Source organism: Pteronotus mesoamericanus, unplaced genomic scaffold (genome assembly GCF_021234165.1).
Source record: "Pteronotus mesoamericanus isolate MK-2021 breed Mesoamerican mustached bat unplaced genomic scaffold, CSHL_Meso_final scaffold_99, whole genome shotgun sequence".
Classification (NCBI taxonomy): domain Eukaryota; kingdom Metazoa; phylum Chordata; class Mammalia; order Chiroptera; family Mormoopidae; genus Pteronotus; species Pteronotus mesoamericanus.
In genome coordinates this window covers 15,586,631-15,605,260 of record NW_026555330.1, presented here as the reverse complement: position 1 = coordinate 15,605,260, position 18,630 = coordinate 15,586,631, and the positions used below count along the sequence as shown (strand labels likewise).

Below are 18,630 nucleotides of genomic sequence, written 5' to 3'. Positions count from 1 at the left end.
AGCCCTGGCCGGTCGGCGCCCCTGCCCCTGCGCCGGAGAAGGCCGCACGCTTACTTCCGAGAGAGAGAGAGAGAGAGAGAGAGAGAGAGAGAGAGAGAGAGAGAGAGAAGTATGGGGTCTCTAAGCTGCGGCAGTTCTCAAGCGTTTCCCGGGGGCCTGTCCAGTCTCAGCCTGCTGGGCCACCCCGACTCGGTGACCCCTAGGCCCCGGTGTGTCCGGCTTTGCGTCGCCAACAAGCTCCCCGCTGACACCACCGCGGCGGGCCCCGGAAGAAGCCTTGGAGAGCGGCCGCAGGAAGATCGCCCGCAGGGCCCGTGGGAAGCGAGGAGCGCCGCAAGTCCCGGCGATTTCCCTCGAGTTGCTGTGAACCGAGTGGCACGTGCTCGCTGCGGAGACCGGAAGGCCCACGGACTCCCCGGAGCAGACGAACTCCGGGAATTGGAGGGAGGCAGAGCTGCCAGCGGCCTGGCCTTCTTTACTCCTGTTTCCCTGCGGATGCGAGCCCAGTGTGCACACGATTTTTCTCAAAACAGGAAAGCACTATGGGGCATTTGGGTTACTATTTTATCTGGTTAGTCTCTAACAACGAAGCGGTGGCGAACCACGAGTAGTGGGGAGAAAAAACGACCAAATCTACTAAGAAAAAGAAATGCATCTTTAGATCCTGGAAAAAAGAGAAAGTAGTATTTGGGGAGAAGGGAAATTATTCAAACCTGACTTGAGAAGAAAAAACTTCTCCCTTCAGTGGCCTCGTGGCGCAACGGTAGCGCGTCTGACTCCAGATCAGAAGGTTGCGTGTTCAAATCACGTCGGGGTCAGCTGGAACTGTCTTTTTTTTCGGGGGGGAGGGAATGACTTTTCTCTGAGGCATATACAGTTGACCTGGAGATCAGTTACGACTTCCAAGACCGAGGTGACTTGAAGAGAACAGACGACGTGCCTTTGTCAGAGTTTGGGTGGGACGTCTGCGCGGCTCCACTTCTGCTCTTAGTTTGCCACTGTTATTCTAAAACGGGGCGAACTGCCCGATGGACGGTGGCCCATTTGCAACCTTTGTCAACTGAGAGGTTTACTTCAGACACTGTCCTCTTTGCCACCGGGCAATGCACAGTCCAGGTTTCCACTTGACCTTTGAGGCTTCTGTTCTCGGACGAGGACGCTCCCCTGCAAGGTAGGCTCCAGCTCTGCGCTCTCAGCTTCCCGACAGTCGCTTGGCCTACCCCCTCGGACACCCGCTCCTGTGCCCCCTGGCCCACGGGCCTGCAGCCACCTGGACACTTCTCTCCACTTTCCAGTCGGCGGAGGAATCCTGCTGAGCTTCGCTCCTCGCATCTGACATCCTGTTTGATCCCCTTCTGACGGCCGCAAGGGCCTCCTGCCCGCGCTGTTTCTAACTCTTTCCGGGCCGCCCCCTGCTCAGTTACATCAGCGGCCTTATCATGCCTGTTTTTAAAAAAACAAATCGCAAATCTTCTCCTGACACCCCCCTGCTTATAACAAAACAATCAGTTGTGCGGATTAACCCTCTGTGGGGCGCGGCCTTCTTTCGCTTTCTCAAAGGCACCTCTCACTTTCCGTGGGAGTGCCCGTCCCGGTCCTGCGCTGGATTCAGGCCCTCGCCCTCGGCGCCCACGTGCACAGAACGCCAGCCGCTCCCGGCGGCCTCTCTTCCAGCTGGAGGCAAGGCCCTCCCGCCTGTGCCCCCGGCCTTTACTGCGGGCACGCGGCGCAGGCCTCCCACGAGCCGCGCTCCGGCAGCGGCCTGCGGCCTGAGCGCGTTTATTGCTATTTCGGGACGGAATGGCGGAATGGCGGTCTCTCCCGCAGCCCGGTCCACGTCCCGGATCTCCATCTAAGTCAGCCTGAACTCGCCAGAAGCAGTGCAACCGACAGCAAATCCTAAAAGAAATGGGCTTTTAGTTAAAATTATTAAATTAGTCCTTCTGAGAGTCGTCGCAACACTGTTGTGCAGTCATGTTCTGTGGCCTGGACGTCCGGCTGGAAAAGCAAGTTTCAGGGAAGAATATAACGATGTACTTTGCTTAAGAAGAATGTAGCCTGTTAAGCACAAGAGGTATAGCTCTGCTTTATTTAATTTTTTCCTGTTCTTAAGGTAACATCACTGACTCACAATCCCAAGATGTCTTGCACACCGCTGTGGGCAGGAAAGGCCACTTGGCCACGGTCGAGGAGACCCCGCCAGATTAAGAAAATTGTTGAAGCTTGCACAGGAATGGACCGAACGGCACAGTTCGCGACCCTGAATGCCTTACTCATGATTAGTCATGACATTTTGCCGTTGGTCCCCCTCCCCCATTGTAGTCCGGCGGTGAAGCGACTGTAATTCCTCCGCGGCGGCTCTGCCTGCCCAGCGTTTGCCTCCGCCGTGCGCCGCAGGGCACGGCTGTCAGGCAGGGGAGCTTGGCCCCGAGCGCGGCCCTTCTGCCCGGCTCGCCTCGCTCACGCGCCCTGCGGAAGGAGCACGCCGCTCGACCGGCGCCGACCCGGGCCGAAGGGCCCGCGCACCGCTCTGCTTAGGAGGCAGAGGCGATTGGTGTTCAGAAGACAGGGAGAGGCGACGATGACATCATTAGAAGGAAAGGGTTGCTATTGGTGCCGGTAACACAACAACAGAACAAACATATAACAAAACATAACAACGTAGCAAACACGGGGATGCTATTTTAAAGGGTGTTTTTATTTTTCAGTCCAGTTGTCATATCTGCTTTCTTATTATCCTTGCAGAACAGTTTTTGGGGAGCACAAGGTCGCTTTAGGCCCAGTCCAAAGGGTATTTTGTCCTATTTAAACACCCAAATGTTTGAGACATAAAATGTGCAAGGCAGTTGTTCTCGGACGGCAGCTCGGGCTCCGTTTTATTGTTGTGGTTGTTATTATTTTACAAAATGTAAATCTCTCTTACAAAGAGGTAACTTCCACTCGGTCTTCAGATCTTGTGTGTGCTGTGTCCAAAAAATAATCAGCCTCGAACACTCCTTACGTCACAGAGGCCTATTTTGGGATGACAATCCTGTTGTCCTCCTCTGCTGCTCTTCGGGGGTTACCAGTCCCCCGGGTCTCCGCCACGTGCACTTGCCATCTACGTGTGACTACACTTCCGCTTGTTTTTCTCTTGTTGATCTGTCCTTGCTGTTGCTAATCTGTCTTTTGTTACAGGGGTTCCAAACAAGGATTCAGAATGGTAGAGGGAAAAAAATTATTTTTCCTTACCTACACCAACTTCTCTCTCAGGAAGATGAGAGCTGCTTCAGGGGACGAGATTTATGACGACTGAGCTCTTTTGGAAGGCTCTGCTTTTAGGCAGTGAGGGATTTCAGAGATTCAGATGCCTTTAGCTCAAAATAATTTCTTTTTTTGTCATAGTGGCTTAGCTGGATCCCTTCAGCATGATAACTGTACTGACCAAAGTGAATAAGGTTTAAGAAAGTTCTTGAAAGAAAACATACATGCTCATTGTTTTAATAATTTAGTGACAATGTGTATATTTTGTAAGGACCTATATGTAAGGACATGTAAAAGGTACTACTGTGCCTGTGCATTGGTGGTTCAGTGGTAGAATTCTCGCCTGCCACGCGGGAGGCCCGGGTTCGATTCCCGGCCAATGCATCACCCGTTTTCTTGGCCTCCGCTGCAGTGAGATGGCTGAGCTGAGAAAGAACCAAGTTAACGTTCCTTTTGGAATTTCACCTTCATGTATTACGCTAATTAGCATGTGTATGGTTTCCCTGTAACCTGGAAGGTATTGCTGTCAGAGCTCGAGTAAACTTCCATCTGAAGACTGAGCCTGTAGGAGGTGAGTTCTAAGCCGCTATTATTGGAGGTGGACTGAAGTCTTGCACGTGCATGAAGGTGTCCTTTGATGCCGTTCTTAGAAGAAGTCACTGAAATATACCCACCAATCATTTAGAAGGAAAATGCAAAATTTATTTTTCGAATAGTACTTGAAAGGGCAGAACTTACAGGCTAGCAGAGTGGCGCAGCGGAAGCGTGCTGGGCCCATAACCCAGAGGTCGATGGATCGAAACCATCCTCTGCTAAGTGTGCTTTTCCTCTTGATTACAATTCACCTTTTATTGTGGAAAGGGGATTGGATCAAGATTATCACTGATCCGTGGATCAGCTCTGCAGGTGCGCTGCTCTCAGCCTCTAACTGCGGTACGTGCTACTCACTAACCTGGCAGTTCTTATGATTCAGTATCTCTGGTCTGGGGACCAGTACACCTGTGAGAGTTCGTAATACGTATGTCAAGTCCGATTGTTATAATTTCTAATAACTTCTGCAACTGACATCTTGACATTCCAGATCTTGTTGTTTTTACCATGACGACAGACTTTCCGGGACAGCTGCCGAACAGAAAGAGCAATTGTGTAACAGGAAAGGTTGTATTCGTCATGGGAATTTATCCAGGGACACACCGGAGTCTCGTAGTCGTGGCCGAGTGGTTAAGGCGATGGACTTGAAATCCATTGGGGTCTCCCCGCGCAGGTTCGAATCCTGCCGACTACGCAGTTATACTTTTCTTTGCCGGTACATCATCTGCTGGATCAACTGTAGAAACTCGACCACACACTAAAACAACACGAAATACAGGTTTCCTGGTCGTTATTAATGTGTCTCTTCGTAAGATTGGAAGTAGGTAGTTCTAGCCCCTTATATATGCAACACGGAAAAGAGTAAATATAACAAGAAGTATCTTTTATTATACCTTCCTTTGGTCCATTGGGAAATGAGGACAAGCAAAAGAAAGGAAGTAAAAATACTTAGAGGTAAATGTTTCTTCTTAATTCCCAAGATTGCCTGGAAATACAGTTTTGATTTTGCAAGGAAGGCTGTTACTTTAACCCTCTACGGGTAGGAGAAAAATTCCAAGCAGGAGTGAACTCTACTCGACTTTTTGCCTGACAAAACCGCTGCATTTCCTTCTAGGATCCACATCTCTAGGAAAGAAATTACCTGAAAGTCACAGACTGCATAGCAAACGCACTTGGAAAACTGTGCTATTAAAATTTACGTCGTTGGCCCCATGGTGTAATGGTTAGCACTCTGGACTTTGAATCCAGCGATCCGAGTTCAAATCTCGGTGGGACCTGCTCTTCTTTTAGTGTCTCCCTCGCCCTTCCAATCACCTTTGCACCTGGACAGAGTCATACCCATCCCGCTGTCCTGCACTGTAGCAACCCCACGCCTTCTTCTGGATCCCCCATCTGTCCTCCCCTGTCCCTCCATCCACATTGGGCCAGAGATTCCTGAGATCCTGGTAAGTTAGGTTCTCTCCTGGGTGCTCAAGCATTCATTCACATTCCCCGCTGGGACCTCAGTTCTGGGTTTGGGTTTCATCAATTTCAAATATGCACACTTGGCCTTGAGAAGTCCGCAGCGAGTGTGAGCCCACGCGTTGGTGTCTTGGAGCCTCTGCTGTCTGTGATACAGCAGATTTTTAAGTTACTGATGTTTTAAACTAAAGTTATAGTTCACAAAATAGTAAACAATGGCAAGCTCTGTGAGGAATGTTTATAGATTTTTTCACATACCTTTGAGAGGCCTCATGGTGGAATGGCTAGCACTCTGGACTTTGAACCCAGCGGTCAGACTCGAAATCGAGGTGGGACCTGCTGCTCTTGTGGAGACGTCTTCTGCAGTGTTCCTCTCCTGTCGCTGGTGCATCCTCGTCTATTCACATACCCTTGCCACGCAGAGAGCCTCCTGTAAGCCCTCGCCCTTCGGAAAAGCATCCTTTATAGATCACCTTTGTAGAATACTACCTTTCTCTCTCTCTTTTCAGTTTAAGGTTAAGAAGACTTAACTTAGAATTGATTTTTCCTTTTTCTCTTGACATGTACTCTTGCCTGGGTTCCCCAGGTCAGGCAGATTCTCTTACTTCCCTGCCCAGGGCCCTCATGGTCCCGCTGTCAGAGGCCCCTCCCACAAGTCTTCTCTGAAGCCCCCTCAAAAAGTAGCTGACTGATGCAAGAATATACGTAATATCTGTAGTAGAAAGCTCCCCATGTAAGGACCCCATGGGTAGCACTCTGGATTCTGAATCCAGCAATTTGAGTCCAAATCTCTTTGGGACTTCAGCGACATCTTGGCGACCTTCCCCTGTGGGTCTGAATCACTAGCTAACCTTAGAGGTGGACACACCTGGCTGCCGATTACTTCCACATCAACAACCCATTCGACATTGAGCCGCTGGCCGCTGGAAAAATTGTCTTGAGTTTGAGTGGGGGAGCACCCACTTACACTGACGTCCCTTTCCCCCCAGAGTTCCCCAGGGCCTGATGAGTTAGAGCTCTGGCCCCAGTGATGAGGAGTTTATATTTTACAGTCCCCAATCCAGGTCCTTCCTTTCACGAGCCCCTTAAAGTGTTCCATCAGCGCCTAAACGCTGACACCTCGCTGGACAAGCTCCTGATGTGCCGCGGCACGGCTGCCCTGCGCATCTCGGAGCCTCCGCTGTTGCGACCTGTCACAGGCTCCGTCCACGCTCCTTGTGCCGATGGTTGCCCACATCGTTCTGAAGACAAACGGATCTGTTAGGGGTACACATCAGCCTTTCCGTGCAGACCCACCTTCAAGGTACACATAATGGGATGGCCAGCACCTAGACTTCAAATCTTCAGTGGCCTTTTCTCAGCTTTGATGGCTTTGTCTTCGGGTTTTCCCAGACCCAGATCACACTCTGGTCTGTACAGACACTCCCTTAGATTCGAACCCCCACCCCTGCCCCCGCCCTCGCCCCTGCCCCCGCCCTCGCCCCTGCCCCTGACTCCCCACCAGCGTTGCTCTTTCCTCTGGCGGCTCAATACTGCCAGGCCACGGGACCCTGCTGCTGAACATAAACAGTATCACAGAACAGGAGCATCAGACACAGTCATTCTCTGATGGTAAAGAAAGCAGACGGAAACAACAGGCCCACAAACAGCAACAAAACTTTTCATAACCTCTTCTAAGAACAGACAATAATAGAAGGTCACTGTGCCAACCACAACAATACCAAACGTCTCCTTTCAACTAATGAGGGACCACTAGTTTACAGCTGTAGCTTCCTTATATTCTTACCTTCATTTAGATAAAGTTTATTAAGATACTCGATCACAGAGTCATGCCCTCCCTTCCTGAAAGAGACCAACCCAGAGCAAAGCCGGGTTTTCTTGCACCCTCTCCAAATCACCCAACATAACACAAATGCTACCCTATAAGGGCTTTAAAACAGAGCGAGATAATCGATATAAAACTTTGTGTAAATTTAAGCTGTACACCGTGTTGATCCGATACGGCTATATATTGCAATGCGATTACCACAGTAGCATCAGCCAGCACCTCCTTCACATCACAGAATGATCCTTCCTTCCTTCCTTCCTTCCTTCCTTCCTTCCTTCCTTCCTTCCTTCCTTCCTTCCTTCCTTCCCTCCCTCCCTCCTTCCTTCCTTCCTTCCTTCCTTCCTTCATTCCTTTCTTTCTATCTTTTCTTTCTTTCTATCTTTTCTTTCTATTCTTTCTTTCTTTCTTTCTTTCTTTCTTTCTTTCTTTCTTTCTTTCTTTCTTTCTTTCTTTCTTTCTTTCTTATCTTTTCTTTCTTTTTTGTGGTGAGAACATTTAAGACACAGCCTTTTAGCAACGTTAAACTATACAATGCAGTGTGGTTGATTGCAATCGGTGTGCTGTGCGAGATCTCCCGGTGTTCCTCTTCTAACAGCAAGCTTTGCATTCTTTGGACCACACGCCCCCAGGTCCCCGACCCCAAGCGAGCCCCTTCTCACCACCCTTCTCCTCTCTGTTTCTGAGAGATCAGCTTTTTTAGAGTCAACATTTTTTCTTTGGAAGTATATTTTGCCATTTTTATTCAGGGCCACATCCTTCCTTTTCTTCTTTATTTTCTTGCGGTCCCTTCTTTATTTTTCTTCCTTTCTCAAAGCAAGGGGAGCATTCATGCACGCAAAGGCATCATTTCCATTAATGAAAACTGGAATAAAATAATAAAATTTGCAAAGCAGGAGTCTGTTGACTGAAGAAATGTAATATTTATCCAAAACTTCCGCGTGGCAGACGAGGTGGCCGAGTGGTTAAGGCGATGGACTGCTAATCCATTGTGCTCTGCACGCGTGGGTTCGAATCCCATCCTCGTCGTTTAGCGCTCCACTCCGTAGTGGACGCTAGCTAGGTTTTAGCGCGTCGCAGCAGGGGCTGTTTTAGTGCTTTGTGAACCGAGTATTGCAGCCTTGGGGCGAAGAAAGAGGACTGCACACTCGGCTCAATCCTGCGGATGCTCCTCGGAGGGGAGCGGCGGCGCGGGAGGCGCAGGTGAGGCAGGCACGGCGCTCGGGTGCGGGCCCTGCCCCTCGCAGGACCCCGGAAGTGGCAGCTTTTGCCTCACATCCTTTGCCTTTTAAATCTCAGGCACGTTTCCAAGTCCAAGGCTCTCTTTGGCCCCCTTATCACTCTCGGTCCTTCCACCTTGCCCTTCAAACCGGCGTTGTCGTCCCCCCCCCCCGGCGCAGAGGGTGCCCACCTGCTGTGCTTTCGCTTCTGTCGCCCCTCCCGCCAGGGGAGCCTCCGCTTCCTTCTGGAAAACTCCTTTTCCGGACCCGGATCAAACATCCCCTTTCCGTGGACTCTGCTAAGGCAAACCTTCTTCTCTTTGTATTGCAGTCGAATTAATGTAAATCGAAGATCTTTTCCCAGCGCTCCAGACTCCATTTATTTCTCCTGTCTTTGACTATATCCTGCCACGTACGTCTTAATTTTAGCACATAATCCCACAGAAATCTCATCTGTCGCCTGTTTTCATCTTCGAGTAAACGAGAGCAAGGGGCCAGGCACACAGCGTAGAACAGCAGAGTTTGAAGAGGTGGAAGGGATGATCCGTCTGAAACTTCCCCTCTCTCACCTGCCTCGGTCCTGCAGGTGAGGAGACTGAGGTAGGGACCAGACGAACCCAGTCCTTCCTTTTAAGGATCGTGGGGACCACGCTCTTTTAGACCAGGTGTGTGAGATGATGAGGCCTTTCCAACGTGTTCAAATCCTGCGACTGGGGTTGTAACTTTTGAGGCCCGGAAAATTCTTCTGAAGTACACTTGTCATAAGCCGTGGACCTCTCGAGGCCTCATGTAGATGGAGGCCTAGGGAGCATGGATTTTAAAGCAATATCTGTTTTTCAATCTCACGTAACAATATACGGCTTATATAACATATGTGGTTCAAAGACGGTTTGCACACTTTAACCATTTAATCTCGGACATGAAAGCTCAGGAGGTGATGACCCAAATGAAAGCCAAAGTGGAATCTGCAGGAAACAGGTGACATGCTTTGCATGTTTTGCTTTTTCTCCAACAAAGAACCAGGGAACTGTTGCTGCCGTGGGTGCCTGAGCGGTCTTCCCCCTCCCGCCGCCCTCTCCCCACTTTACCTCCTTTGAAAATAAGGTTCTAAGGGTGTGTGCCACCCTTTTATATCCTGTTTCTCCCACTTTGCACGTTGTAAACATTCAACAGATAGTTGTAAAATAAACCCAGGCATTGTGGGGGGGGGGGGCAGCGGGGCGGGGGGAGGGAGGGACTGAAACTTCATCCTGCAGAAGGGACCAGAGTGTGTGTCACTCCTTTTAACACACGGGAAAGGATGATTTTAAGTGTACCCGTCTCCTGGGTCCCCCAAAGTGAGGAGGTAGGTCTGGGGCAATTTTGCCTCTGCCCTTCACCCCTTTCAAACCCAAAGGGTCTGTTGTTTTCCTTGCGTATAGTGAAGAGGGAGGGAAAGAGGAACAGATTAAGTAGAAAACTGCTGCGTCTCTCTGTTCTCTCTCTACAGTCTGGACTTTACAGGCGGCTAGAGGAAACCAGTGAGACAGGAGCTCGAAGAGGCTGAGGAAAGGAGCAGGTTTTCTCTGCCTTGTTTTAATTATTCATTGCTTTGACCTCTAGCAAGAGCACTCACGGCCTCCCCATTGGAACGGATGTTAGATCCGAAATCAAACACCATGTCTTACCATCTTACCATGAAGTCAACAGTTGGAAATTACTTTGTCTGCATCCTAAATTATTAAATCCAGGTTTGAGGCACGGGAATGCGTGCTTGCGTGTTTTGCCCAGCCATCTTCTCTGTTTCCCTGTTTGCAGGCAACTGTAAACCCCAGGGCCCTTTCAGGGGCCTTAGGGTTTCTGTGCTGTAATTCAGGTTGGAAAACAAGCTGTTCTTCTCCGTCTGCTGGCAACACAACCAAAGGACGAGAGAGAGGCGGAAAAGGAGAGGGAGAGTGGAAAACTGTAACGTAGACTCACAGCGGCTAGAATTTCGAGGGACCCACGGAGTCAGGCTAGAAGTGAAACGTGAAGAAGAGCCTGGGGTCTCCACAGAGCAGCAGATTTCCCACTCAGCAGTTGGAGAGACCTCCTCGGCCAGAGGATCCAAACCCCCTTCTCCAAGTGTCTCAGGACAAGCTGAGCCTGGGAAAATGAAACTCAGGCCCTCAAAATCCAAATCTGGGGAGAACTCGAGAGCTCCCCGTTTGTGAACAGCTTTATTTCCTTGGACTTTCAGTCTAGGAAAGCACCCTAGACACCGCTTCCCCCAGGGCTGTCTAGAACGACCTATTTAATGTAGAGCTGGGAAAAGAAAGAATGCAAAAATAAAAAAGAAAAAGAACGTGAGGAGACATTTGTTCGGTAGGTCGACCCTAGACCCTTCCACGAGGTAAGGTACTTAGTGTTTCTAGGAATGTACCGAAACTAAAGTTAACCACGAAGGGATTCGAACCCTCAATCTTCTGATCCGAAGTCAGACGCCTTATCCATTAGGCCACGTGGTCCCTCACGGTGGGTGTTTATTGAAATATTTAATAAAATGAGCATTCAGTCCGTTCTGCGTCCTGTAAGCCAGGCAATGATGCAAAGGCGATGGCGTCCTCGCTTTTCGTCTGCAGAAAAATGGAAAGTCTAGATCGTGTGAGGTCATTTGGGGCCACGGAGTCGGGATTGCGGAAGGGTTGAAACTGACAATCATTTCTGTCTTGTGGCGTATGGGGCCTCCCTGGGAAGAAAAGCCATTTTTTTGTTAAATCTACCATTCCCCTGAGCAGAAAGACTGGAGTGTGTGGCTCCTAAAAGATGCTCAAGTATTGCATGTTGTCTGCATCAAGGGATAGTTTTCAATAAGCTAAGTCATTGTTTCTTCCTTATGAATACTCGCTCACATTCACTATTTGCAGACCCTAGGTACTTGGGACATCTGTCTGGGCAGTTGTTATGGAAACCACGCCCGGAGGGCGGTCTTACCGTCAGGCAGCGTCTGCCCGACCGTCTCTCTCTCCATCCAGCGCGGGCAGCTGCAATTTCCCCCTTCATTCCCCTGCTCTTCCGGTGCTTTATCTGTGACAATGGGACATCAGAGCGCTTTCCACACTGTCTCTATCCGTTTGAAGAAGAGAATGCTTTTCTTGGCATTTCTCAGGGGTAGAGAGGGGTTTAGGGCCGTTACTATTATTTGAGGCTTCCACATATTAACAACAAAAAGATCGCACTACAGTAGGATAACAAACATTTTGACTGTTAACAACATTTACATGTAATAGCTGAATCTACACAAAAACGTGTTTCAGTAAAATCATTTTATGGACAATATTTGTAGAATTTATAATGTTCGGTAGAGTACTCAGCCCAATGATGTGATATAGATTTAAAACTGTATCTGGGATGGCTTCTTTCAAGCTTGTCAGCGCGTCACTGTGACCTCAAGGTAGTTCGTTTGAAGATAATGTGAGCATTGTGCGCTGAAGACACTTCCTTAATTTTCTAAAACGCAAGGCTCCAGGAGCAGTGGCTCTACCGGCTCATTTGTGTAGGCTCTTTTTTGTTTTCTTTTTTTTTTAATTGTGAGACTAACCTGCGGAATTGTAGCTGAGGGAAAAAGGAAAACACAACTAGCAGAGGATGGTTTCGATCCATCGACCTCTGGGTTATGGGCCCAGCACGCTTCCGCTGCGCCACTCTGCTGCCTACGTGAACGCGTTCATAATTACGCCTTTAATAGTGCTCAGAAACGACTCGCGTCACTAACGCTTCTAAAAATAGTTCGCTGGGGGCGGCGTGGGGAGGGTGGTGCCTATTTATCTCAATACTTTCACTACCACAAGTTACTAATTGTTTGGAATAACGTCGCTATCACAATCAGGGAGAAGACAAAACTCGCATCAGAGAAGTAAACATTAACACACATAAGTTACTAGGCGCAGAGGTGAGTTAGGGTGGCTAGATGTTAAAATGAGAATTACAGGTTTTAATATACAGGAAAGGAAGAAGACACACCGGGAAGGGACCCGGGCTCCCGTGGCGGCCTTGTCTTCAGGACGAACACCCTTTTGGTAGGATTTCCCCAGCTTGGTGTGCAGCGCGGCGTCTGGCAGCTTTTAGACTCCTGCGGGTGCGGGAGGGGTCGGGGGGAAGGATTTGGTTGGAAAGGCTTTGCTGCGGGAACAGGAGAGCCCCAGGAGCCGAGAAATCGGGCCGAGGGACCCGCGTTCCCACTAAGGTGCACTGTCTCCACCCAGCAGAAGAGAATCAGTTCGAAATGTGTGAAGGATAAAGGGGCTCAGTACTGAATGGGTGAACCGACCACGAACCCCTCACTGGGCAGGTTGTGTCAACTCTCCTGCGCCTCGCTTTCTGCCGCTTTTCTGCAATCCTTCCTCATTGCAGTTGCGTAAAAGAAGATACAAAACTGTCATTTTCCGGATTATGCTTCCCTCTCAGGTCAGTTTGGCTCACATAAACTCAAAATGCTGTACAGGTTTCACGTTTCTACAGGGACGAACGTCAGTTTCTTTAGTTTTAAGCAGTTAAAAGTTCGGGAAATCCTCATCCGGGGACCTAGGCCGTACGGCCTCGGGAGGGGAGGGGCGGAGCTCTATTCGCGGTGATGTCATCCGGCGCTTGGTCTCGAGGAGGCGGGCCTACAGCCGGCGGGAGTTCTTGCGTGCCTCCTGTTTCCAATTAGGTCCGCACTCCGCGTATATAACTGGGCTGCTCCTTTCCTACAGCCTGTTCGGTTCTTGTCTGAGCCTTGCAAGCATGTCTGGTCGCGGCAAAGGCGGAAAGGGTTTAGGTAAAGGCGGCGCCAAGCGCCACCGCAAGGTGCTGCGCGACAACATCCAGGGCATCACCAAGCCCGCCATCCGGCGCCTGGCGCGGCGCGGCGGCGTGAAGCGCATCTCCGGGCTCATCTACGAGGAGACGCGCGGGGTGCTCAAGGTCTTCCTGGAGAACGTGATCCGGGACGCCGTCACCTACACGGAGCACGCCAAGCGCAAGACGGTCACGGCCATGGACGTGGTCTACGCGCTCAAGCGCCAGGGCCGCACCCTCTACGGCTTCGGCGGCTGAGGTGCCCATTCCTTCCTTCGTATCTACCTGACTGTCTCCACCAAAGGCCCTTTTCAGGGCCGCCCATTTTCTCTCTGGAAGAGCTGTGCGCCTATTTTCGTGTTTTGGTGTGGGGAGGGACAGAAAGGAAGGAGCTTCTCGGAGCGTTTTTAGTTTTGCGTGGAATTCTGAAGTCTTTTTCTATAGCAGGGACGGTGTGTTTTATAGGCCGCGATGGCAAAGAGCAGTACTTAAACGTGGCGGCGCCTGGGAGCTCTGCCGACCTTTGTACTTCAGATTTGCTAGGGGTTCCCTGAGCATGTTACGTCGCGAGTGTCAGCAGCTGTGCTGCTTCCTGCCCGCAGGGGCCCAGGTTGATTAAAATAAGAATACTCAGTAGAAGGTTTTTTGTCCTGGGCTACGTCAGGAAGGGTGGGCAGACTCCGGACTCAATCTGTCCCCTTCGCTGGCTTCAGACTTGAGTGTCGGCACCCTCAAAGGAGATGGGCTTGGGTATAAAAGTAATTAAACTGGGCCCCTCCCAAGCCCGAGGCCAAGCAGTCCGTAAGTTAGGGTTGAGTAGACTAAGGGGTCGGGGCTATAACTCAGGTGTCTAACTTCCCCTTGAAGTTGGAGGGCCTGTGCGTGGGAGAGGAAGCGTGCTGCCGCCGTCCCAGGCTCCTCGCCTCCCCCCTCCCGCTTCCTTCCTCCCGCCGCCTCTCGGCTCCCCAAGGGGGACGCGGTCTGCGCGCTCGGGTGCCGTCTGCGGCTTCCGGGGCTAAGTCGCCCATTTTCAGCCATTTGATCATTTTTCCACCCAAGACCCATTTCACGGTCACGCACATATTGCCGTAATAACGAGCTGCTTTTGTTTTGTGACACGCGCAGTTAAAGCTATCACGAGCCAGCTTTAGTTTTAAGCTTCGAGTCATTTTCAGGCGTTGACAGTTCACTGCTGGGCAATCGTGTGGGGAGGGTAAGCCTGCTTGGACATTGGAAGGTTTCAGGCGGCAGCGAGGAAGTTTGCGCAGCGTTGTCCAGCTCGGTTTTCCAGGACTTCGAGTGGGAAGAAGCGTGTACACGGCTCCCCACTACCAGGGAGAAGTCAGGTTGCACTGCCTGAGAGGTGGCAGGGGATCCTCCCTGCCCGCCTCTGTCCCCGGGCGGCCGAGGAGGGGCCGGGACAAAGGCGAATCCGGAGCAGACGCGGGGTTCGCGGGCAGGAGCCCGCTGTGTGGCGTGTGCGCAGCTGTTCCCTGCAGTACAAAGGCCCTGGGGGAGAATTGGAGTGGCCACGCGGGAGAGCGGGCAGGCACTGCTCAGCCTGGAGACTTAATATAGTTTGACTTATGTATGAAAACGTCAAGTACATAGGAGAATGTTACTCAGTGAACAACACCTAAAGGTCACCCAAATGTAACAATTAATTAGCAAGGAGGCAGACCATTTTTTAAAGTATACATACAGGTATCAGGATATTACACCCCAAATTAAATGTACACTATTAAAAAAATAAAACTTCTATATACTCACACTTAACTAAAACTAGATACTTTAATATCTAATACTCAGTTCACATTTTCAAAATCTCTATTATGGCCCAAATGTCTTGGTGACGTGGCTTGCACAGCGGTGGACCCAGTTACACCTGCGGCTCTGTCTCAGGTTTCTTAGTATACGTTTTTCCCTCCTCCCCTATCCCAACTTTTTTTTTTTTTTAACCTTTCTTTGCCGTAGATCTGACCTAGAGGATGCCCTTGTTTGTCTTATTTCCTGATGAGGTCGCTTCATTTGACGTCTATACCCTGTATGCCCTTCAAGGTAGAAGGAATTTCCATGGATTTGATTGAAATCACGTTAGTTTTCGATCAACAGTCCCGGAACAGTTGGTAGATGCTATTGTGCAGGCGCTGGTGCGCCCTATCGGGGAGTCGGGAGGTCGGCCTTATCTGAACTCGGGCTAATAGGTTGATTGCTGGCTTAGGATGAGTATAAAATCAGGGTTAGAGTGAGGGCCCGCAAGTCATCTGTAGGGTGACGCTCTGGGATTGAAAACAGCCCGCGGAGTCATTGCAAATCTCATTTACTTTAAAGGTATGGGCTGCAGTGCCTAACGAGGGAGAGTGTCAGGTGCTACCGGAGCGAAGGTGTTGGTTGGAGGAGAGAAAGCTATATGAAGATGTTAATTTAAAAAAAAACAAAATTGAGCACACAGCATATACTAGACACTGGGAATTATATGCTGTTGGAATTATAGCAGTGAATAACAGTGAACAAAACAATATTTCTGTTTTCATGGAACTTATATTTTACGGGGGGGGGCAAACAAAACAAGGAAAACATATGGTGTGTTGGGTGTGCTAAGCGCCCGGGAGACCACCGGAGCGGGGGGGGGGGGGGGGGGCGGGGGGTGCGGGGGTGCGGGAGAGGCCGCATTTAAACGACGTGGTCCTGGAAGGCTTTACCCCTACATGATGATTTGGGGAAGAAAATCGAGGGAGCGCCAAGCAGGAGGGAGGCCCAGGAAGGCAGCCTGGAGGCGGCAGGGGCTTACCGTGCTCACACTCAGGAGGAAAGGAGGGCTGGAGGGGAGGAGTTTCTGCGTGGCTTTGGAGGCCAGTGTGTGACGGAACACGGTGTGCTGAGCCAAAGAAACACAAGTCTTTAAAAAAAAATTTTTATTTATTGATTTCCAGAGAGAGGGAGAGAGAGAGAGGAAAGGAGAGAAAGAGAAGCATGGGTTTGTTCCACATACTGATGCATTCATTGTTCAATTTCTTGTATGTGCCCTGATCAGGGATGGAACCTGTGATTTTGGTATATCAGGACGATGCTCTAACCACCTGAGCTACACCGCCAGGGCGAAACACATGTCTTGTTGCAAGAAAAAGTTTTGTTTTTACTTGTAACAAGTATAGGAGGGCAGGGGAATAGTTCCCAAAATGGTGCCTCCCTGAAGGGAGGCTTAGCCATGGTTTATGTACATTATTTTGTTGACTACATGTTGATTTCTAAACTTATCCAGGATTTGGTTAATTAACTGTTTATTTCTTCTTTGCAGTTGGTTGGGTTCCTGTCAAGCTCAGCCTGTTAGAGCTACAGCTGCAGCTGCAAATTTTGTGCTACATTTTAACACTGAGCAAAGACAGCATTTAGTAAGAGCTGCCCCGACCTTCAGGCCGTGGTCCTCGCTGACAGATGTAACGCTGACTTTTACTCTGAGTGAGGCGGGAGCCATTGTGGGGTTTCGAGCAGAGGGTGCACATGATCTGATTTGTATTTTAAAAGCTCTCTGGGTGCCTGGCACAGAAGGGACCGGGGTAGGAGCAGGGGCGGCTCAGAGGCTGCCTCCGTAAAGCATTTGAGAGACGACAGCAGACTGGACCAACGTGTTGATGTGAGAGACTGCGAAAGAGGCTGAACTGTATCTGTTTTGAAGGCGGTCTTGGTAGACTTTTTCTGAGCTCGTGAACGTGGGGTTTGAAAGAATAAAGTCAGGGATGGGCACAATGGCTTTCGCCATAGCACCTGGGATGAAGAGGCCGGTTGCTAAAATGGGAAGGATATGGATGGGACGCGTCTTAGGGAGGGTCACAGGCGGAGTTTGGGACATGCAGTTTGAGACCCCTCTACTGTATCTAAGAGGAGGATGTAAAATAGGCAGTTGGAGACATGAGCCTGCAGTTTGGGGGGAGTCCTGGGCTGGACACATAGTTGGGAGTTGTCATAGGTGTTCCATGGGAGGGAAGCAGCCACAGGCGAGAGATGCAGTCTCTCAGAAAAGTGGGTTGGCAGGAAGGAGCTGTTCCAGAACGGAGCCCTAAGGCAGATAACGAAACGGGTGGATTCATGCCGCGACCCGCGCGGAGTGTTGGTCCCTGAGTGGGAGCGACGGGAGATTGAGAAAGGACAGCACAACACAAAGACACAGCAAAGAGTGTTTAGAGGGAAGCGGGGACCAGATGGGACCTTGTCCACTGATGGAGAGACGATGACAGTGACCACGGTCTCCGCGTTTATTTTATAGGAGTTGGTTAGATGAAGCTCAAGGGAGTTTCGCAGACCGAGGGAGCGCTGTGGGCGCGGACTGTTCCGCTCCCAGGCTGCCTGCATGGTAAAGCTTTCTTTTGCAGAGGTTGCGGTCGTCTTCAGCGCAAGCTTGCGGGTATCTCTGCCTTCTTAACCCCCCCACCCCCACCCCTCGGCTCGGGCTGTCGCCAGCTGCCAGCCCGCCCTGCCTTGCAGGAGTGTCACCTTGCCAAGCGCTTAACCTGGCTTTTGATGTTGGCCTTCACCATCCCCCACAGATTCCTAACTTACAGTTTTACAAGTGGTTTCTTCTGCAAGTCTCCCTTTCTCCTATGATTCTCAGAACAAGCAGAATATCTGTTATTCTTGTTCGCAGATGAGAGAAAGTGCCTTCAGCGAGGGTCGCTCTGGAGACCCAGGGGTAAACACACTGTCTTCTGCAAAGGCTCCCATGCGCCTCGCAGGCTTAGCGGGCAGCTCCAGGGAGTCCCCAGGCCTCCGGCAGCCGACCTGTGGGCTCCCCTCGAAAGCCCCGCGTCGGAGCTGGCCTTTTGCTCCCCTTGGCTTCCGCGCTCCTGATTTGAGAAGAGGGACCTCGAGAACACAGATCTCTGTCTACTCTGCTGCCATGGAAACAGTGTTGACGCAGTAACATAGAAAAGACCAGCCTAGAGATCTCATTTTGCGTTTTTGATTTGTTCAGCCAGTAAAAATGGATGAAAATGACACGTGCCACCCTGAGCAGGACCTTAGGACCATGGGCGGCCTGTCATGGTCCCTTCAGCTGGTTCTGAGAATAAAGGAGACAAGTGCAATGACAGCAGGAACTGACCCACCATCAACAGCCATTATGAATAACACAGAAACCTTTATTGTAGGAAGTCACCGGGATATTGAAATTCTCACAGCACAACCAGCCTACATGTATTACATCGCATCTGGTTTCTGGGAATTGCTGCACTCTGGGGACACGAAGTGGCCGTGTTGTCGCATGCGGCTACAGCTCACTTGTCACGGCCGTGTCAGGCAGTGTGACTGCACCGCACCTCATCCGTCCAGCCCCCTCCGTTGACGTGTGCTGTGTCTGCAGCCTCGGAGGAAATCTAAAAGACGCTTAGCTCACATACAAAATGTCCCTACAATGTCCATTGTGTAGATTGCTTCATAATAATTCTATTAATGTCCGTGTGTGAACTGTGTATAATAGACCGTAAGTGCTTAAAGTAT

The 18,630-nt window shown here is 50.4% G+C and overlaps 1 protein-coding gene and 8 non-coding genes across 9 annotated transcripts; 7 read left to right on the top strand and 2 right to left on the bottom strand.

The window, feature by feature from the left end:
• Positions 1–746: 746 nt before the first annotated feature.
• Positions 747–818, top strand: TRNAW-CCA (transfer RNA tryptophan (anticodon CCA)). The gene has a single exon. It is a non-coding gene; the product is annotated as a tRNA-Trp (tRNA).
• Positions 819–3,556: 2,738 nt separating this feature from the next.
• Positions 3,557–3,627, top strand: TRNAG-GCC (transfer RNA glycine (anticodon GCC)). The gene has a single exon. It is a non-coding gene; the product is annotated as a tRNA-Gly (tRNA).
• Positions 3,628–3,986: 359 nt separating this feature from the next.
• Positions 3,987–4,058, top strand: TRNAM-CAU (transfer RNA methionine (anticodon CAU)). The gene has a single exon. It is a non-coding gene; the product is annotated as a tRNA-Met (tRNA).
• A 388-nt stretch (positions 4,059–4,446) lies between these two features.
• On the top strand, positions 4,447–4,528 carry TRNAS-UGA (transfer RNA serine (anticodon UGA)). The gene has a single exon. It is a non-coding gene; the product is annotated as a tRNA-Ser (tRNA).
• Positions 4,529–5,039: 511 nt separating this feature from the next.
• On the top strand, positions 5,040–5,111 carry TRNAQ-UUG (transfer RNA glutamine (anticodon UUG)). The gene has a single exon. It is a non-coding gene; the product is annotated as a tRNA-Gln (tRNA).
• A 2,956-nt stretch (positions 5,112–8,067) lies between these two features.
• Positions 8,068–8,149, top strand: TRNAS-GCU (transfer RNA serine (anticodon GCU)). The gene has a single exon. It is a non-coding gene; the product is annotated as a tRNA-Ser (tRNA).
• Positions 8,150–10,753: 2,604 nt separating this feature from the next.
• TRNAR-UCG (transfer RNA arginine (anticodon UCG)) lies at positions 10,754–10,826 on the bottom strand. The gene has a single exon. It is a non-coding gene; the product is annotated as a tRNA-Arg (tRNA).
• Positions 10,827–11,937: 1,111 nt separating this feature from the next.
• TRNAM-CAU (transfer RNA methionine (anticodon CAU)) lies at positions 11,938–12,009 on the bottom strand. Its single transcript has one exon. It is a non-coding gene; the product is annotated as a tRNA-Met (tRNA).
• A 1,013-nt stretch (positions 12,010–13,022) lies between these two features.
• Positions 13,023–13,451, top strand: LOC129063800 (histone H4). The gene has a single exon (XM_054564866.1). It carries the CDS (start codon positions 13,084–13,086, stop codon positions 13,393–13,395), a length of 312 nt encoding a protein of 103 aa, XP_054420841.1. The 5' UTR covers positions 13,023–13,083; the 3' UTR covers positions 13,396–13,451.
• The last annotated feature ends 5,179 nt before the right edge of the window (positions 13,452–18,630 follow it).